Source organism: Cylas formicarius, unplaced genomic scaffold (genome assembly GCF_029955315.1).
Source record: "Cylas formicarius isolate icCylForm1 unplaced genomic scaffold, icCylForm1.1 PGA_scaffold_8__14_contigs__length_24414737, whole genome shotgun sequence".
Classification (NCBI taxonomy): domain Eukaryota; kingdom Metazoa; phylum Arthropoda; class Insecta; order Coleoptera; family Brentidae; genus Cylas; species Cylas formicarius.
This window is the reverse complement of record NW_026844361.1, coordinates 1,478,077-1,500,350: the sequence shown is the minus strand read 5'-3', so window position 1 is coordinate 1,500,350 and position 22,274 is coordinate 1,478,077. Positions and strand designations below refer to the sequence as shown.

General features: G+C 35.1%; 1 protein-coding gene across 5 annotated transcripts in view; it reads left to right on the top strand.

Annotated features, from left to right (window-relative positions):
* LOC132706149 (prion-like-(Q/N-rich) domain-bearing protein 25) overlaps window positions 1-22,274 on the top strand; it is a 70,529-nt gene that overhangs the window by 30,085 nt on the left and 18,170 nt on the right. For all 5 annotated transcript variants that reach the window (XM_060677307.1, XM_060677312.1, XM_060677310.1 and 2 more), the window contains 3 exons: window positions 612-701; window positions 13,233-13,538; window positions 19,175-19,654. In XM_060677307.1, coding sequence (XP_060533290.1) covers window positions 612-701; window positions 13,233-13,538; window positions 19,175-19,654 — 876 coding nt within the window. The remainder of the gene's footprint in view (window positions 1-611; window positions 702-13,232; window positions 13,539-19,174; window positions 19,655-22,274) is intronic.

The window sequence follows — 22,274 nt, the reverse complement described above, 5'->3', positions numbered from 1 at the left end:
AATTCTGCCTTTGAACTTAGTGTACAGGGCCAAATCAAAAAGTTGTCCGCCCTACTTTATTGTTTTAAAGCAAACACCCTGTATATTTATATACTATAAAATTTGTATTTTTTTACCTTTTATAAAATATAATATAGTGTGCACTTTAAGCAAGCAAATTAATGACACTTTTCTAAAATAAAATCGAGAGGATGCTAATGTTGCACTATACTAAATGTGTATTTATTTTTATTGTCTTTCTTCAAGATCCTCTGACAGTCAGTTTTTGACACACTAATTTCCTTCTCAATTTTTCTACACAAGGACGAAGTTGTTTCTATACATCCTAAAGCATATCTCTTTTTTCATTCGTTGTGCTCTTTGTTGTATGTTTCAGAACGCAGGCGAGCAAATGGTCCGTACTGGACTAAATTTGTTTGCAAACGAGCAAATATCTAAAAAACGGGTGCTGTTGTTCTGCACAAAATTATAACGGCAATAGAGATTTTCATAACAATACAAACTTACTCACCTTTGGAAATATAATTCTGAAACTGCTTCCGAATTTTCATTACTTTATATAAAATTAACAACGGCGTATTTATAATATATAATATAATATTTGGTTTTAGGTTTAAAGGCTTCCTTGGACGAGAATCCAGCAGATGAGTCGTGCGACGGCCTGTTTTATTACAGCGACGACATGTTGCAGTGCTTGAAATGTAAGTATTACTCAATAGGAAAATAATTTAAAGAAACATTAATAATGGATGTTGATGATTGTTGTTTCTTTGGTATCTCTACCGTGTTTTTACTCTGTGTAAATATGGACGTTTAAAATTGACCTGGTTTTTAGATTCTTACATGTTTCATAGAATTTCCAAAAATATCGATATACACAATCTAATCTTAAATTTTAAGAAGAGAGACTTTAGTAATTAAAAAAAATGATTGTATAAATACCAACGAACTCGCGGTGCAAAAAATACAATTTACTTAATCGATATTTCAACAGGCGTACCTCGAAGATATGTTTTAAGAGCTCCTTGTTCATAAGTTTTATATTTCGACAACGGTACATAATGACTCAGTGTCGAAAATATTATTTTTGTCTGTCTGTTCTCCGTCCTAGTCTTGTGGTTTTTATGGGATAACTTCTGAACGGTTTGAACGACGACATTGATGTTTGACCCCTTTTTAACTAACCCTCTACGGGTCACACGACCCTATAAAAATGGCCCCGATGTATAGAGTTCGGTTCCCTAATCGAACCTATTGAAATTGGAACGTTTCCATTGTTTTCTTTTCTCCGTTCTCTGAATCTGTTCTCTGTTTTCTGTTGTCGCCACTAAAAAATGCAAATAACTCTCGAACGATTTGAGCTAGGGTACTTCGGCTCCTTTTAAACAGACCACGAGGCACATAAGCCTACAAGAAATGGCCGCGATCGGACCTTGGCTTTTTTAGCCATTTTCACTTGACAATGGGTTCTTCTTTTAATGAAAATTAGCCATAACTAGAAGACCATATTTCAGGTGTTCGTTCTCTTAGACATGGCCATATAGTCTCTATAGACTAAAACTTTTGGATTTAAGGTTTTCACATATTTGTGTAGGGTGTTTGAAATATTTCATGTTATAATAAAAAATTTAATAGATGCCTCAAATAGCAACTATCGACTTCAGATTTGGCAGAGACGTGGACGTCCATACTCACATCAAACTGGAGTTGAGCGCTATCGAACTTCTAAAAGTATTAAAAAAAAATTGGGTTATTTCCAATTCCAGAAAAAAATACTTTCTCAAAAACTATTTACTCGATCGGCAAAATTCTTGAACCAGGAAGCGTGGGAAATCTGGGAGCTATTATTTCAAGCATCTTTCGAATATATACAGCGATTTCCCAAAAATTATTCTTTTCGGGAGTATATTATTAGATGTGGAGAAAAATTCGTGAAATTTGTTTTACATCATTTTGTAGGCCGCGTCGAGAGTTACAATTGTGGAATCACGGTTTTCGTCTATCGTACACGCTAATGACGTTATTTACTATTACCACTAACTGCATAGTTTCAGAAAAAAATATTTTCTCGAAAACCATTTAATCTATTGGAAAAATTCAAGAACCAGAAGACGCGGAAGTCCCAGAGCTATAACCCTTATTTCGAACATTTTTTGGATTATATAGAGGGTGTGTCATTTATGGGCAAATCTAATAGATCCTTAAAATTTCAGTTTTTTAAGTAAAATATTAGCCGTAAATGAAAAACTGTAAAAGATGGGATCGTTTTATTTAAATGTCAAGAGCTACAAGAGCTACAATTTTGGTATTTACAGTTTTCGTCTATCATACAGTGTGCGCGAGAAATTCGAAAAAATATCATTGGAATTCGCGAATACTGGTACAAATTTTTATATTTACAAAGGTTTACCTTGACTTTGAAGTTCAGCAAGACGTGAAAGAAACTTTATACTATACAGGGTGCATGCACAAGTTATCTGATTACTCGAAAATCTTTAAAAAGCTAACTCGTGAATGTTTATCTACCTATAGCGAATCGCGTGGCATTTTCCAATATTTTAGAAGTCACGGGACGTCGATGCCGGGAAATAGTGAAGAAGAAAATTTTGGATAATTTCCCTCTCAGAACCAAAGGTCATCCACATAATATTAGGATACAGGATACAGGTTGATTGTCAAAGGCCTCCAGAATGACAGGGCGCCTGACAGGTGGATAGACCATTCCGTTCCTTATTGTTGAAATTTAGAATTATAATGGCTTTACGGTAATTGTTTGATTATTAAGGATCGAAGCTCAGTATGCCAACCTGCTAGCGAGATACGAAGACCAAGTCAAAATTAATGCTGATCTTAGATCGGAGATTGCAGATATAAGAATTCAAATTGTCAATAACAATCGCAGTGACTTCACTTCTTCCTCTCACCGAAGCCAGCTTCGAAGTTTTTTGAATCCTTATTGTCGCTGGACTTGATGTTTCTCGATTTTCTCTTGTTGTTGAGCGACTTCAATATTCCTTCTCTCACTGTCTCAGTTCTTGTGGATGCAAGACATACATCCCAACCGAATTTCAGGGCCGTATTGAATATTAAACGGCATAACTCTGTAACTAATCAAAATAACCGTTGCTTGGACCTCGTTTTTGCCAAGTTCGCTTTTCCACACGTCTCCAATTTTCCAATCAATAGAAACGATCAAACCGAATTTTCCTTCAGGAAAGAGAACTATGCAAGCAACATTTCTCACCGTGCTGAGGTAAGCATACATGACAGACCTACCAATTTTTGGTCATTTATTCAGAGTAGGAAGCTAGATTCGTGGTTCTATAATATAGCTGTCGCAGCATTTGCAAAGTACTATTGGTGGCGCTTACACGATATCCAAGCCAGAGCCAGGTTCATCTTCAACCGTGTCCTTTAATTCAGATCTAGTCAACATACCAAACCTTAGTATCTTTTCAGCAAGCAAAGAACTCAAAAACAAAATGACTGCGGTTCTAACGGCATACCAAGTTTTATCGCGAGATACTATCCCTACGCACTGTGTGCTCCTTTATGCCGAATTTTTAACCTGGTACGAGTGTTTATCCAGAACATTGAAAAATTTACAAAGTTTATCATATTTTCAAAAAATTGAGTTGAAAATTACCGACCTAGTTCGATCTTATAATAACAATAATAATCATTTATTGTCTAACAGATTCTACATCCATTTACAAGACAATCTGACAAGCATATGATACATCATTTAAATACAATATAGTAAAATGTATAAACAAATTAAAGAGCTCACACTTGTACTCGTACCTTAGTGCCTATGCGTGATACAATATCAATTGCCTAAACAAAAAATTTTGTTTTGAGAATGTTTGATAACTGATTATAGGAGAGGTTGAAAATGTCAATATCACTACAACGGTCATTGAAAAGAAACATAACATTGTATAAGGGGGTTTTTATAAGGAAATTTGTAGATGGGGTAGGCAGGTGGAAAATCGGTGAACTGCGGACAGATCTTTGAGGAACATGGAGAGGGAATTGCATTAAGAGCTCCGAGCATAGAACAATTTTGCAGAGGAAGATAACCGCTAGATAGTTTCTTCGCCATTTTAAACACGGGAGTTCAAGTCTTTCCAAAAGTAATGACTGTTCAGTACCCCGCGCCGGAAACACTCCGTCAGCTTTAAATGCCAGGAATTTAACGAACTTTCTCTGTATACCCTCTAATTGGTCTATATATTTAGCGTGAATGGGGAACCAGATTGCCGCACAGTACTCAAGCTTGGATCTGACATGGCTAAAAAACAATGCTTTGAGAGCCTGAATGTTCTGAAACTCTTTAGCGTTACGAAAAATAAAGTCCATCGATCTTGTTGCATCTTTGCAAATGATTTCAATATGAGAGGCATAGGACCAGTTTAGTGTCGTATAAAATGCCAAGGTCTTTGAAAGAGGTGTATTTGGTAATTGGAGTAGTTTCCAGGCTGTAGTTAAAAACTATTGGACGCTGTCTGTTACAAAACGTCATCATAGAACACTTATCCGGATTCAGATGAAGATTGTTTGCCACACACCAGTTATTCAATGACTCCAAGTCCCTCAGCAATGCTGTACAGTCGGCAATGCCCACCACAATCCTAAACAGCTTCAAGTTATCGGCAAACAATAGGGCGCAGCTAGTTATGTAGTCGGCTATGTCGTTAACGAATAATAGGAAGATCAGTGGAGTCAGATTACTGCCCTGAGGTGCCCCGCTTGTGGCTATAAACCTCGAAGAACGGTGTCTACGAATCTCCACATACTGATATCTATCATGTAGATATGAAGCAAAAAAGTCTACCAGTTTATTGCTGAATCCCATTGCCTCAATCTTCTTCAGGAAGATAGCGTGGTCAACTCTGTCGGATGCTTTAGAAAAATCTGTGTATAGTACATCAACTTGAGATTTATTGTCTAGATCCTCTCCAATATACTGAGTAAGACATGTTAGATTGCTGGCAGTACTTCTATTGGTAAAGAATCCGTATTGTTTTTGGGTAATAACATGCTTCACTTGTCCATAGATGCACTCGTACACAGAAGACTCAAAAAACTTAGCGAAGACCGATAGGATGGAAATGGGTCTGTAATTAGTACTATCGTTTACACAGCCCCTCTTGAATACAGGAGTTATTCTCGCCTCTTTCCATACTCTAGGGAAGGTGCTTGACTTGAGACAGAGCGATAGGTCTAAGGAAAGCATTAATACAATCTCTGGCAACAAAGGATGGTACTCTATCTGGTCCCTGGGTAGCCTTATTTTTTAACTCCTTTGCTGCTCTTAAAATAGCTTCATCCGAGAGACAGATTATGCTAATAAAGGAATTGAGGTTTGTTTTGTTCACAGAGATGTTCTCAGTGGTTGGTGCCATATAGGCATCTCCAAAAAATGTGGCAAATGCGCTAACAATATCCTGTGGGTCCAAGTATTGCACACCCTCATTGGACACAACCTCAGGCAACGGCATCGAGGAGTGCTTTGCATTAACAAAGGACCAGAATGTCTGGGGATCAGCAGCAATTGAATTTTCTGCCTTAGTCACATAGTTTTTGTAGGATGTGGCAATCATAGATTTAATTTGCGTACGTAAAGTACTGTATTACGCTTTAAGATGTTGTGAGTCACTTTTTCTCATCTTCTTGAAAATTCGGTGTTTTCGTTTGATATTTAAGATAATATCTGAAGTAATTGCAATTTGCACCATATTTTCTAAAGAAATTTAGTTTCTTGGTCTTTTTCAATCCGAAGTACGGTTTTCGCATGAAAAAATAAACACCCCTTCTCTGCATGGTCATAACAATGTCGTTAATATGACAGCGTGCAGGGAAATTAGTCTTGAATGCAAATGTCATTATTTGTTTAAAGGAAATCAGTGTTGTGCCACTGACTGAAGCAAATAATATTTTGGTTAATTAGGTCGCCATTGCACTGGTTAAATCGAGAACTCTTTTTTTGTGAAAAATAAAATATCTATCTAAAACAAAATATCTACTTTTTAGTTACCAACTAGTGTACTTCAGAAAAAAAATAGAAGACTGTTCTTTTTACTTCTCCAGTTTTGATGAAATAACATAACATCCTAATACTAAGATAAATAATAAACGATTGTTATATATCTCTTATTAAATGGTATAAAGCTCTGATACGATCCTTCAGCTCTTCTATAGTTTTAACTGGGGTATGATAAATCAGACTTGTAAGATGGAGAAAAAGTCCAAACTCTTTAAATCTGGGGACCTAGAGGGGTATGGCTGAGATCCGTCGCGACCTTCCCATTGGTTAGTAAATGTTTGATTTAAATATTCTCTAAAGTGAGCAGGCGAGCCGTCATGCACAAACCAGATTCGCTTCCTAATCGCATATGGTACTTTTTCTAGCAATATTGGCAAATCCTCTTCTAAAAACCGGTGATAATGATTGCCATTTAGCCTTTCTGGTAGGAAAAAGGGCCAATTAAGTAATTTCCAACAATTCCAGCCCAAAAATTTATTGAAAACTGTTCTTCATGTTAAAATTGTACAATTGAATGGGGGATTTCATCGGCCCAAATATGGTTATTGTGGAAATTTCTGATTGCATTTCTGGAGTAGTTTCTGTAAATAGTATTTCTTGACATTGACCATTGACAAAAACTAACACTCAAGGGAAAATCTTGGGGAAGTAACGCTTGGACTCGCTGATTATGATATGGGTACAATAGAAAATCGTGCAAAATTTTCCAAACCAAGACGTGCGAAATATTCAGATCATTTGAAATTTTTCTAGTACTAAGTTCAGGATTTTCATTAATAGAATTTAAAACTGCTTTTTCAGTTTTTGGAGTTCTGAGAGTCCGATGGGGCCCTTTTAAATGATTATTTGCCCTCAGAGTACCTGTTTCAGTCAACTTTCTATGTGCATTTGAAAATGTTCGCCTATCGGGTATGACTGGTATAAAATGCATATTTGCCAATTTCCAATTAGTGAACTCAACCATTCTTTTTTAAAATAACCGTGCTCGGATATTTTAAACACCAAATTAATAAGACACCAAGAACTGATGTGAAACAACTGTCAAATAAACGCTTTGACCACAGAATTAATAATTCTTACACACAGCCTACTACAATGATATGAAATAATTATAGAGTTCAAAAATATTCCTCAGACTTAACCTACTTCGTATTCGTACTTGGATTTTTTGAAGTATTTCAATAAAACAGATTAGTTAAGTATGTATGCCTGTAAGTATGTATATTACAGATATTAAAAAAATATATATTTTTGAAAATTTTACCACCCTGTATCTCAAAAATTAGGTCGCTTATAACATATGGTGATATAAAGTTTTCTTTTTAATATGGAGCCAAAAATCTCCCCCATTGAATTAGAAAACACCCTGTATATTTTGAATAAAGATTGTTATTAATATTATTTAAAATAGATTACTTCAAGGAAAAAGGCCTCTAATTTATAGAGTCCAGAGGGCCATAAAAGAGTTGTTTCAAGAACAACAAAATAAAGCAGCGAAAACAAAAAAAAAGTTGTACACTTATTTATGTGACTGAGATATGTGCACAAGGAATGCGTAAACTTTACCAAAGAAGATGAGGAACCCTTATTTTTATGTTAGCCTGTACAAGAAGGTGACTCAATAAGATTGTTGATAAATTTATAAGGAAAAATTACGTCTGAGCAATTCCTGCGTGTTTCAAGCGACCTCAATTTATAAAACTGTAAGTTATTTTCATACGAAAAGTAGTGTCTGGCTCTATTATATCTAAAATGAAGGTTTCTAAAAAGTATCCGGTCGACATACTTGCAATAGCATAGATGTTGATCTGATCTGATCTGATGACGGTATTATAAATGATCGATTTTTGGTTGCTAAAGCCTCTGGTGTTACGAAGTATAAAACCAAGATTTCTAAAGTCCTACTTTACACTATTTTCTACGTGTGCTTCAAATGTTAACTCAGAATCCAATATGATGCCTAAATCTTTAACTTGAGTAACTTTCTTAACTTTTATGACATCTAATTTTAAGTCAATATTAATATGTCCTTTTTTTCTTGTAAACTGTATTATATATAAAAGTGTATGATTTTTACGGTACATAGTAAACCTAACCATATTATTCTGGAATTCCAAAATGTCCGAATTGAAAGAATGAAATGAATAGATGTTAGATGTATAACGTATTATTACTATACTATGCTATAGTTATTTTGTTTATTAGTCATTTGTTTCAGAACAAAATAAAGTTTTTAAGTCAACGTTTGCAAACATTTTTATCGGCAATATGCGTTTCCATATTGGGGCTTTATTTGGCCTAATGGATCCAAATATGGCCCTCCCATGGTTTTACATTAAACTTGTGTAAATAATGTGGTTAGGGAAGATAGAATAGAAAATTGGTTAAGTAGTAATTTTAATTATTATGTTTTACCGGTTTTCTGCCTGCTTATCAAGAAGGCAGTTTGGCTTTTTCTTAAGCGTTCTGTTTGAAGTTGTTGATAAGCGGAAAAAGCATAATAATTCAGTCTTGATTTTGGACTCCTGTAAAAATTTGTAGGCTGGATTAGAGCATTCTTAATTCATGTGTTTTAATTTCGCAATAATACCATTTTTTCCCAAAACAGGGCTGTGTGAAATGCTTTTTCTGGTTGATTTCTTTTCTTGTTTTCCATTATCTCCCATGATAAACACTCAAAATCATAATATTTGTCACTGTGTTAATCGTTAGAGTATTATATAAATTTATACTTACAATATTATCAACAAATGTTTTAAATAATAAAATAGCTTCAAATAAAATTTTGTTATGACGTCCAATATGGGATTTAAAGGCAGGTTTATGCAAACATTTTGAGTAATAAAAATTAATATACATATTTTTAAGATTCGAGTGCTTTTTCCTATTGGATATCGAATGGCTCAGTTTAGCTGCTTGGTCAACGGTTTTACCCAAGGGTGCATATTTCTATTGAATTGCCATTACATGAGCTACTTCATAACTTCAAGAAAAGTGTCTCTTACAATAAAATGTATTATTAAATCTATTTTTAATACTAAAAACTAATCCATTAATCAGTCTTTACTGTTTGTTTGAACACAAAATTATTGTAAACAATAAGTAAATTTGTGAAGATATTTTGCAAAAAATGTATATTATGCTTATATTATATAGGTATTAGAGTAATCAGTATTTTGTTCTATTTTATTGTTTATCGTTGGTCTAAACTAAACAGACTCAACTTTTATTTGTTTTAAAAATAAAAAGATAATTTTAAAACTAAATAAGCAATTTAAAATCAATTATGTTTAGGTAAATAAGAATTGTAATAAATTTAGAAGATACTTGATCCTTATCAGCAAGACCCAACATTTTAGGACAAGAAGAAACACTTGGAAAGAATATATTACTCTGTCAGTATTAGAAATATGAAAACAATGAAGTTTGTATGACAACAACATGATCCATAATACACTGCTCAAAAAAAAGCGCTTTATGAGTCATATCGGTTTTTTATGAAACCAGCCGTACACATTCGCACAATTTTAGGGAATCCCCTGGTTGAAACAAAAGACCTCAAAGACTGTCACAACACGAAAAGGTTAAAACAGTTTTTTTATACATTGTCTTTTTGGATGGAAGTTGGATGGTCCTTAATAGGCGCACCTACTTCATTTAATTTAAGTTTAATTAAAAAAATAAAGGTCTTTAGCTCGAAGTTACAATTTATTGAAATCCTAACCTTGTTCTCATTGTTGGCATAAACATTTTTTGCTGACTTTCTCGATTTTGTTAAACAATATAAGCCTATATTGTGCGATTCTGTAATTGTAAGAAAATATATAGAAAAGAAATAAATTTAAAAGTATTCCGGGTGATGCATGCCGAACGGAACATAGGAAATCCCATGTAAATTTTTAGGTGGCCAAATATTGACTCCCCTGTACAACTTTTTGAAGAGACCGGTATGATTAAGACATGTACCGAGTTTGAATAAATTTTAATAAGGCAATCTTCAGTTATTGAATTAAATATGATGGCAAAATTAGAAAATTTTTATAGTTCAGTAATAGTATATTATGCAACAAGTGCGGTAAACGGCATTTAACTCACGAGTTTATTTGACACGTGTTACATACTATACTTTTTCTACGACCATTAGTTTTTGGGCACATTTTCGCAAAACAACACCAATTCATTCACTGACATGACCGTCAGAATTAACAAACGTCAAAACTCAAAGCGTGGGAAATATCTCCGAAAACATCCGATTGCTCCCAAATCCATGCGGTCAAATCCCGGAAATGTCTGAAGTGGCTCGGATTCGTGGGAAACGAAACTGACGTGGTAAAGTGACGCTTCCCGCACGCTAGATCGGTGTGTAATTAAATATTTTACAGACGGGAGTAGAAAAAACACATTTTGACAATGAAAACACGAAAATTCGTAACAGTAACAATATTTTTATTTATGAATTTTTTCGTTAATAATCGCGCTTTAATTAAATAGAAATATGCCTTACTCAATTGGAGAAAAAGTTACCATAATTAAGTGGTTATACCTATAACCTATAACGCCATACCTACAACAACCTATAAACTATATCTTTGATTTTGATTATTACTCAATTCAAGTCCAAAGGCACCGTAATAAATAACTGTAAATGCACAGCTTAAAATAGAGCAAAAGAAAGGGGCAATAGAGATTTGAACATTTTACGGCATGTGGAAGAAACAAAATAATTAGTATGAGGAGTCCTGGACAAGCTGCAAATAAACATCAAACTACAGTGTTATGCACATTAAAAGAACACAAATATTTTTCCTATAAATACGGAAAGCAAGAAGAGCTCCGCCAAGGCGACGAAGAAAGAAGAGTGGCATTTTGTTTTGAAATATCGGGAGATCTGGAACATGATGCATGGTTGTCCCGTATGGTTAGGGAGCATTTGGGAATATTATGGGCCAAACTTGACTTGAAAAGTGTTTTCTATAAAAATTTTAAATTTGAAAATCTTAACCAGTTTCAAAACGCTATTTCCTGAAAATGTTGAAATGAATTTTATGATCGCTTAGAATATTGTTTAACTATTAATGGAGGGTTGTTTGAACACTTACCTAAAAAATAATGTTTATTTTAAATAATGTTTCTTTTTAGCAATATTGTGTCGTTACATTTTTCTTATAAATATTAATTATTTTTAATAAAATACTTCAGGGCCAAATATGTAATCGTACCTTGAAGTTTCCTTGTTACTTTCGAAAAGCGATGAAATCGAATTTTTTGAACGTATCTACGCTCGTACAAAAATTTTATATCTCCGTAACGGTAGGTTCTATGGGATCGCCGTGGGTACAGAAATGATCACCGTCGCAAAAAAAAGTTTTTTTTGTCTGTTTGTCCGTTCTCCATTCTCGTCTTTAGCTTTTCCTGAATAACTTTCGAACCGTTGGAGCCGCAAAATTAAAATTTACCTCCTTTTTAACCCTCCACGTAGCACATAAGCTTATAAGAAATCGCATTGATCCGACGCCGGTATCCATCTTTTTTTCGCGGTTTTCGACTGGTTTGCTATGAAACGCGATAAGTGTCCGAAATTTGAAACAATCGACTTCATATTTGGCACAGCTTTGGCAGGCGGAACCTATTGAAAATGGGGGGATGGGGATTAGGGAAGTATTCTAAAAAAAATAATAATCGTGTGTGCAAGGGTCTATAAAAAACATCATTTTTCGAAAACCGTTAACGAGACCAAAAGAATTATTGAACCAAAAGACGCAGAAGATATGGCCCCATAAACTTTTACTCTTGACAATTTTTCAAAAATATATGCGCCGCAAAATTAAAAAAACTGAATAATGGGTCCCCCTATTATTGAGAATTGGTTATAACTGAAAGACTATGATTCAGATCTCACTTTCTTTTATATTGCGATATAGCCCGCATAAACAGCAAAATTTTTTGTATTTAAGGCTTTCACCTATTGTACAGGGTGTTCCCGATATTCCGTGCTAAATGAGAAATGTGTCCTAAATCTGCAGATATCAACTTCAAATTTACAAGAGAAGTAAAAGTCCGTGTCCATATTTAAACGGTAGAAATTGGGTGCAATCGAATTTTAGCAAGTATTTTTTAATAATTTTTGAAATAGTTTTTTTTGGCAATTTTATCTTCCAGAAAAATTTGTTTTCCTTCATAATCGTTCACCGATCGGAAAATTCTTTAAGCAGCAGAGGCGGAAGATCCAGTTCAAGAACATTTATTGCAGGTATTTTTTCGATTATATACAGGGTTTCCAAATTACAGGCAAAAATTTAAGACCTAGAAAATTGTTCTTCTACAGAGTAAATTATTAGCCGCAAATCAAAAATCGTAAAAAATATGGCTAATTGGTTCAAACAGTGTTATAGGCAGAGCTATAATTTTTGTATTTGCGGTTTTTGTCTATCACGTACGCTGCTCGGGATATTTCAAAAAATCCATATTGAAATCGCTATTTTGGCGGCTGTCAAGACTCGATGACGTCATTGAATATTACGACGCACTGCATGGTTTCAGAAAAAAAAATATTTTCTCAAAAACCATTTACTATTTCCAAAAAATGCGTGGACCAGGAAACGTGAACAATCCAGGACAAAAAAATCTAAAAGATCCTGAAAATTTCTGTTTTTGTGGGTAAATAATTGCCGATAAATGAAAACCGTTAAAGATGCGATAATTTTATTTGAACAGTATCGTAAACTGTGTCGAGAGAGAGTTTTAGGTTTCGTCACTTATACAGGGCGCGAGATATTTTTTTTCGAAAGCAATTTTGTTACTTAAATCATCCTTTAAATGAAATTCATTTCAGAAACGCTTTGAGGGACAAGGATGTCTTAAGAACCGAGTATGAGCTTGATCCTAAGAAAACATAATGACTTACATAGTTACTTAGTGTTTTGCATTTTTGCCATCATATTGAATTCAATAACTGAAGATTCGCTAATTAAAATTTATTCAAACTCGGCACGTGAGTTAATAATACCGGCCCCTTTAAAGAGTTATATTATAACTTTGCTATAAGATATATAGGGGCACCTAAAATTTTGCATCATCCCTTAGAGTTTAAATGGTTAAAAAATACCTTCGAGGGATTCTGGACCATCGTTATGCTCAGTACAGCTGTTGCTTTCTGTCAATTGTTATTTCCTAATTTTTGCAGACGCGTCAGAGTATGACACCGCGTGTCACGAAAAACGCCAGTGTACAGAGTGGCTAGATTCGGCGCAGAAAAGCAGCGAAAATATCGACTGCAGGAACAACAGATGCATCTGCGACGAAGGTTACAGGTGGTTCCAGGGGGAATGTCGCGCTTACGTCGGCAAGGGACAATCCTGCAGCTCTTCCGTCGATTGCTACGACGATATGGATCAACTCGCGCTGACCTGCAAGGACAACACGTGCCAGTGCAGCGCCGGTTATTACGAGAGGGAACACGACTGCAGGATATCGTCCCACGTATGGGAAGGTAAAATTTCTTTTTTTTTTCAACGAAAATTTATAGGCGAAATAAAAAACTTAACCATTTGCTTCCGAAAAAAAATAGTACCTCACTTGATTTTTACTCATTGCAAAATACTTGTGGTTTTTAAAGGAACATTTTTATTTTAAATTAATATTTAGCACTTAATTGACGAAAATATAATTTTTCTAAAAACAGTTACACAGATTTTCAAAGAAACTTCTACAGGTCACTGTAATACTATTTACAAATCTTCTGCAATCCTCCTGCGTCGGGGCTTAACTGAAACTGGCTTGTATTCTACTCTGTACCTGCTTATAAACTGTTGGAGGGGGGCGGAGCTAAAGGAGGGGCATGAACATTGTCTGATTCCTATATTGGGGAAAGGTAACCTGGGTTCCGGTTAAATTAAAAAAAAATAATAAAAATTAAAAATTTTATTTACGCATTTAGCATTTACATTATCATTACAATATAGTTTAACCCTAAGAAAAATAGTAACACCAACACTTACAAATAACACTTACAGTTGCTAAACTACCAAGTTTTGATTAAAAACAGTCTCCTTTACTTTGCAATTAAAACTAATGAGAGAGTCAGAAAATAAATCAATATGCTCGTTACTTGTGAGTAAAATATTTGTCAGTTTGCACATTCGAGTCATAGGCGAGTTAATGCCATAGTTGGTCCTATGAAAATCAATTTTAAAAAGAGCCTTATTTCTTGCATTAATAGGAGAAATATGAAAACCAACAGATGCCAGAAGATCTTGTGAATCCATCAAATTATTAAGGATTTTGTATAATGTAGTGATGTCAAAAAATATGCGCCTACTCTCCAAGGATGTCAGATTCAAAAGCTTCATTATCTCCTCGTAGTTTATATCCTCAAATGACATTCCCAATTTAAAACCTATCCCTCTAAGGAACTTACGCTGCACACGCTCTATTCTTTCCTTGTGAATTGCGTAGTATGGTTGCCAGACACAGCTAGCATACTCTAAAATTGAACGCACAAGCGCACAGTACAAGTCCGAAAAACAAATCCAAGCAATCGAATAGCTCTGTTAGTCATAAAATCAATGTGATATGTAAATGAGCTTACAATTTTGCACTTAACTTTGCACTTAAATTGTTTGGTTACTTTTATATTTCTATATATTCTCACATATATATAAAAATCCTAGAATCTGAGACCAAACTTGCCCATCTTTGAAAAACCTTTCAAACGCCCTTGACACCTCCCATCTAAAACCAAAATTACGGAAACGCTCGTGGTTAAGAATCCCTATTAGATTTTCTTAGCCTTTTACACTATAACACTCTCGCTCGCTCACTTTAACATACGTTTTACCATTGAAATGAAAATTCATAATAATCTTCCATTCTTAGGTATTCTTATCAATAGAAAATCAGACCTAACATTGGGTCATTCTGTGTGCAGAAAACCTACGCACACAGATCGATACCCTAATTTTTATTCCGACGATGAAACCGCGTGCTTGGCGGTAATTTGTTTTCTATTAGTTTCTTAACAAAGTGTTAATCTGATATCGTTGAAATGGGGTTTACCATTATGGGCGATTTTTCTAGATTTTTTTTGTTTCATCGATATGAATTCCAAGAGTTTTCATGCTGTTTCCAAGGAAAGGGAAAAATGGCAAGCTCTTTTTGATAAGTATACAGCTGAGGATGAAGACAAAAATTATCCATCATTTGGTTCGGATGAAGCAAAATCTTGACAAGTAAATCCTGCCTTTAAGAAGAAACTCAGGAACATATTCAAAATAAAAGTTGCACGTTGAGAGAATATAGAAACAATATATCAGACGCATGCAGCCGACGGGTCGCTTCGGTGTTATTATAAAAGAGGTTGAGGAAATTGGAAGTTATTTGGAACAACTGTTGGTATATTGACACTCCGCTCCTAATAATTTTAAATGTTTTGACGACTATAATCATTTAATCAAACAAGAATAGGATTAACTAGGAGGATGTTCTGTCCTTACAAGATTCAAAGGTTATTTTAAAAAATTATAACAAAATATTTCGACAAATATGTGCTGTGAGCAAAAAATCATCAACTCTCTTGATTACAGAGCCGTAAAACTATCTCAACTCGAATCACTGAGCCCAGAATTGAAACACCTTACATCTGCTCTTCTCTCTAATAATTTCCACATTAAAGATATTAGGCGGTGTAGCACAAAATACACTTCCCCACAATCTTCCAAAGACAATGAGTCCGAAAGCAACACCAGACTTGCCAATATTGTCCTCCATCATATTCAAAACATCACTGATTACGTATCAAATGTTCTTAAGAAATATAACATCAAAACTAGATTTTCCAGATTTCCCACTTGTTCAAAAATCTCTCAAAATCTTCGATTGATCAAAGACAAAATTCCGAGATGCCAGGCCAGGAGTTTACAGCATTTCATGTATATGTGATAAAGAATACATTAGAGAGACCGGACAAAAAATATCAGCTAGGCTCAAAGAACATGAAAAAGACTGCGTCAAATAAACTCATCAGCAGTTGCTAAACACAATCACGAAACCGGATATAAAACTTTATTCGATAAACTAAAATTCAATAAAATCAATTCTTCTACCATCCGAGAATCCATAGAAATCTCTAAAATCGTAACCGCGATTCGGGTTTTTACGTTTCACCAATATGCGAAACAGTCATCCGAGACAATGTTAATGACCCTCCTTTAGCTCCGCCCCTCTCACACAATATATAAACAGGTACAGAGTAGCAAGTTCGATTTATAAACAACCCACACAGGAGGAATACAGAAAATTTGTGTAATAGTGTAAGGGCGCACTAGTGTGCAACAATTTTGTTGCTTAATTTGTTTTATTATGGCTTTAACAGCTTTCACCGGAAATATTATACAAAATAGTTTGCAACAATTATTAACCACTTTTATTTAAAACTGTTATGGACCCAAGTATTATTTTATTATTATGAACGTCCTTCGATGTTGTCGGACACCTAAACTCCAACCCCGTCGATCTTGACAATCTTCAGGAATCAGATTTCTTTCACTCATGCATTTATGCATAGCTTTTTGCCACTCTAGTTTTGGCCTGCCTCGTTTTCTTTTATCTGTTGGTTGCCAGTGGAGTATCCTTTTCAGCCATCGGGCATTTGACATTCTTTCCACGTGTCCGTACCAAATAAGTTGTTCTTTCTCTATATCTTGCGTTATTGTGCCTTTAATCCCATCCGTTGTTTTATGGTATTGTTTCTTATTCTTTCTCTTTGCGAAATGCGCATTGATCTAATTGCGTCCATCTCGACAGCCTCGACCACTTTCTTATGTCTATCGGAAATTCTCCATGTCTCTGATCAATATAGAAGGGTGCTTTTTACCATTGCTTCATAGATATTAAATTTCCGTTTCTTGGATATTTCTTTGCTCCATAGGATTCCATTGAGAGTTCCTATTACTTTTTTGACTTTGACTATTCGTTTTTCTATTTCTTTTGCATCTGTTCCAGTGTTGTCGAATGTGATGCCCAGATATTCATATTCCTGACATTGAAGGATTTCTTGCCCATTGCCTAATTCCAAATTTTCGTCCTGAGTTCCCACACAGAGATACTTTTTCTTTGCTATGTTGACTATCAAGCCCCATTCTTTATACTCCTCTATTAGTTTTCGAATCATATATTGCATATCATCTTTATTATTGGCTTCTATGGCTTGGTCGTCTGCGAACTGAAGAGTATACAAGCATCCACCATCAATTTCTATTCCCATGCCCTGTGTCCATCAGGACTGAGCAGTTTACTGTCGAGTCGTCTTTGATAAAGAAATACTGTGCTCTCATCTCTAAAACTGTCAAAGTTGTATTTTGGTGTAACAATTGTCTCCGCGGATGTCATGTTATTGTTTTGAACTCCCTGAAGATTTCTATTTTTTCGAAAATGAAGGCTTATCTTGGCTTTCACTAACCATTCACCATTTATATTATTGCAAAAACAAAGTCCATCTTCTTTTAATCAAGCGCGTCGTAATATTTATTATAAAGCCGTTTAGCCATTAGTAAATTTATTTTTTGTGAAGGAAAATTTCCTTCAAGCTAAAATATTGGAAAGATTATTCCATTACATAAAAAATATTATGAATTATAGTTACAGTCGCTATGGTTTTCTCGAAATTGTGTGAGTACGCATATTTGCAACTACTTTTATTGTATCTTGAAAACAACAAAATATCCGATAACCTGTTCGGTTTTCGAAGTGGGAGATCCTCCATACAAGCAATTACTTTATTCTTGGAAAGTATTGTTAATTATATAGAGTCCTACGACTGTCCTGTTGGGATCTTCTGCGACCTCTATTGTGTAGGTCACCACATAATATTCCATTGAAATTTAGGTAATCCTTTTATTCCTATAGGAAACAATATGTTATCCTAATGTATTAAACACATGGTGTATGAACTGAAATAAAGTCGAAGTCATCCATGGTAACAACGGGCGCCCCTCAGGGCTCTGTATTAGGACCACTACTTTTCCTCTTGTATATGGTACTGTATTGTTTGGAGAGTTTGCGTGGCTCCGACGGCTTCGAGAAACAAAAACAGCGCTTAAAACGTTTGCTGATGACTTTACGATATCTATGATGGGTAACGTCGTATTGAGTGAAGTGAAATCTTGGTTTAAACTTATATCTTAATCCACTAAAAACATCATTTATAAGATTCCATCATACTCAAAAGCCATGTAGAGACCTTTCGGTTCACATAAATACTTTGGTATAGGTGTTAGGAGCCAACATCTATTTGTTACATAACAAATATTAAGTGTTTATTACGCTTATGTTGAAAGTGGAATTAGGTATGGTATAATTTTGCTGAGATGGTTGACTGATTCGGCTAATGTAATATATTTCTTGTAAAAATGTAATGCGATAATTTTTTCGGTGGCTCTGGTACTGGTCGGGTCAATTGGAGCAGAAGAAGATTCAAGATTTTTACCTTTACGTATTTTACATGGATTCTCAATGCAAAAGTGGCAACCATTGATGTGCTCTTTTGGTATTGCACATGTCGCAGACCGCTGATTCATGGCTTAATTAAACATTGCTTACCTTCTAAACATCTTTCACAATAACTACAAGCAACATGTAGAACCCATGGATTATCTTGATTCCGAACACGAGAGTCAAAATATGCTTCATTTTCTTCACGGGGAACGCGATATTCTTTAGTTCGCCTTTTATATGTCGAACTTTAATAAATTAACATGTGTAACAGAAAGGATCATTATTGTATTTACACTTTCGTAACAACATTTTAAGTTTTTCTAGACATGTACAAAACACCCGATCATGGTTTATCACTCAAATGTAAAAACGCCACTCTGATGGCCCAGTATTTTTCATTGTATTAAAATTAATGAAAATCCATAGAAAAAAGCAAAAATGACAACAGAAAATTTTATATAAAAACAAGATATTTTCTATATAATTCTTGAAAGTCTAATTGTCTCTTTGGTAATTTTAACAAAATTGCATTCGACGAGTAGTAATCAAGCAATTATAAAATAAAATAGAACCGACATATATTTGCTAGTTAGGAATGAAGTTAACTGCAATCCAGGGTATTGAAAAATATTTCAGAATGCGCCATAAAAAGCGACTGCAAACCCTTCTCGTTGCTGTTCCTGACGATCGAGAGTACCTGCGAGTTGGGGGTGTGCGTGCGGACCGACTCCGACCAGCTGCGGTCCTGCAGTACTGCAGAGTGCGACTCGGCCGAGTCGGACTACTTCGAAGTTCAGGACAAGCAAATCATAGCGGATTACGTGTTACGAGAGGACCCGCCCCTTTCTTCCTGCAAGGGCCTCTCGAACGTCACAACGAGTGACGAGTGCGATTCCTGCGAGGACGCCTTCTGGTTCAAGAGCTCGTCGTGCGTATGCGAACCGGGTTTCTTTGCGATGGACGACTTCTGCGTGGCCGAGCTGGGGATGAAAAACGTCGGCGTCCTTTACAAGCAAAACAAGGACTGTCCGATCAAGCCGGGGAAGCTAAAAGATGGCGTGTGCTACTGCAGGAACTACTGGTTCAACGACTACACCAACAGGAACTGCATCAAAAGTAAGCTCTATTGGAGTGGGTTGATACCGCGGGGGAAATTATTAAACCCGTTTTGAGGAAAAGTTACTTTCGTATCTAGAAAGTTGAGACATTTAGGTCGCAAATAAAGCGATATAATAGTTATCAGGAAAGTTTAAAATCATAATTCGCTTTGGAATATACGGAGTGTTCTAGCACTCTATATTTTATTGAATTTTTGGATTTGGTGGTAAAAACAACAGACATCGAATCGGTCTATTTGATCCCCGCAGGGTTTAGGAAATAACTAAGGTTAGGTTTATTTATTTAGCCACAGTATACAAAATGTATGTGTAGCAAATCAAACCAAAATAAACAAAAACATATAAGGATAATAAAACATCATATGGAGTAGACAGGTTATACAGGTTTAAAATTTGGAATGTAGGTACCCATCTTCTTGGTGCGCTTATCCGTTCCGTATGTTGGCGGTAAGCAAAGCATTCTGAACTTTGATGACTGCTTATCTGAATAATCCTCGTGTTGACAGGGAAAACCAAGTTCTAAGGTTTTTCAACCAGGAGATTCTACATGTTCCAGGTCCTCTTCTGTCCTAGATCTTTCCTTGGAGTATTAACTGAAGCAGACCATATCTCGTTTGGTTCCTTATTATACGTGCCAGATGTTCTAATTTGCATTTCTAAATGATGTCCACTATTTCGATGTCTTTTTAAACCATTTGAAGACTGTCTTGTTGGAAACGTGTTTATTCCAGGAAATTCTAAGAATCCGTGTGTAGGGTCACATCTTAAAGGCTTCAAGTTTCTTTGTGGATACATCCTTCAATGTCCAGAGCTCGGCCCCATACAAGACCACAGACCAGACATAACACTTAAGGTATAATTGGACCAGAAATATAGCGATTCTACAACTGACCCCGTGATTAACTTTGCCTACTGTTTATTACTACAATACCGCAGCCCCTTATAAAACACCCTGCCGAGCAGACTGTTCCCCGTAACCATTCCAGGACTGTCCTAGGAATTTACCACCCACTAACAAGCAGGATATAGTATGTTATAGTATAGTATAGTATAGCATGTTTTTAATCTTTTTCGCTGAGCAATTCTTAAAACATGTACACTAAAAATTTGTACCAAGTAACAATTTCTTAAGTTCTATTTCATTACATTTCTACAGAGTATCATTATTAATTAACAAAATATTAAATATAATAATAGTAACGTGTCAGTCACTTAAAAAATCGTCTCTATCGCTACTGTCGCCACCTAGTTCAATGATCAACTTCGCCACTAATCGTTCTCGATAAATATTTTCTTCTTTTATTAGTCGTTTTTCACGGTTAGACCAGCTTTGTACTGGTATTTGAGCTACCTCTTGTCGAATTATAATCCACCCTTCATTGCGAAATTCTTTGAGACTCCATTAGCATTTGACGTTTATTAATTATTTGGAACTGAAAATCCATTTTCTTCAAAAAAGTACGCAACGACTCCTTGGCACAACTAATGTTTATTCAGTTGACTTCGGAACTTTGGTCATATAAATCGTTATTATTGCTGCTCCTCTTCCCCTTCTGAATGTCTTATAAAATTTTAAACATCGAAAAAAAATGGATCCATTATTTTATTTGCTGAGGTAGTTCATCTTCTAAATTGTCATTAGATTCGACTACCATCTCCACTTCGTCTTCAAATTTTGCATTATTTTCCATATCTTCTTCTAATGAGGGAAGATCTGCTTCATTTCATTCCATTCATAAAAAAGGCTATTGTTGTTTACAAATCGAAGAACTGTGTAGAAGACTCAAAAATATAAGAAGAAGAATGTTGTTAATCAACCGGCACACATGACAAAAGTGATTATTTTCACACTTACCTATAAGATAAATAGTAACATAGTACTTATCCTTACCTTTACCCTATCCAATGAAAACAACCTCGCAGGATCAAAGCTCCGGAAACAGGTACATAAATACGTAGTTTCTGGAAGGATCACAGTCAAATAATATATATAAACATATTGCAATTTAGATTAAACTCGTAAAAACGATACATATTTGCTGATGTTAAAATAAACGCTTCTACTTATTCGAAAATAACCCGCAGCATCAATGCTTAATTTCAACTGGTCCATTTACGTTTCAAGTAAAAATTTCAAGTTTCTACAAATATTCGTTACGGTCCATCTCAGGTAAGGCCTACTTAATACAGAATAAATATCTGTTGGTATGGGTTTTACCAATGTCCTGCAAAGGTCTGCGATTAAGGTCCTGTAAAATACTTCAAACGTCAAAGCAATAAATGCACTATATTTTTGGTCGTATTATACTCATCAGTATTGTAAATACAGTTTATTGTCAGCAGATGCTTCACAATCCTCTTAGAACAACTGGTACCAATGCGTTTTATATCACAAAGTAATTTATGGAAAAAGTTCAGGTTTAAAGAATTTTTAATTGATTTATTAAGACGGTATTGGAGAATCGTTAACTAATGCGCATTACGCCTTGCGTAGGAATGCCAGTGTCAGACTGACAGACTGAACAGAAAAACTTGAATTATTAGGGTGAATCTCTATGTACATGAAAATAGATGATAAAGTCATAATAATAACTGGGAAAATGTGATCTACAGGAATC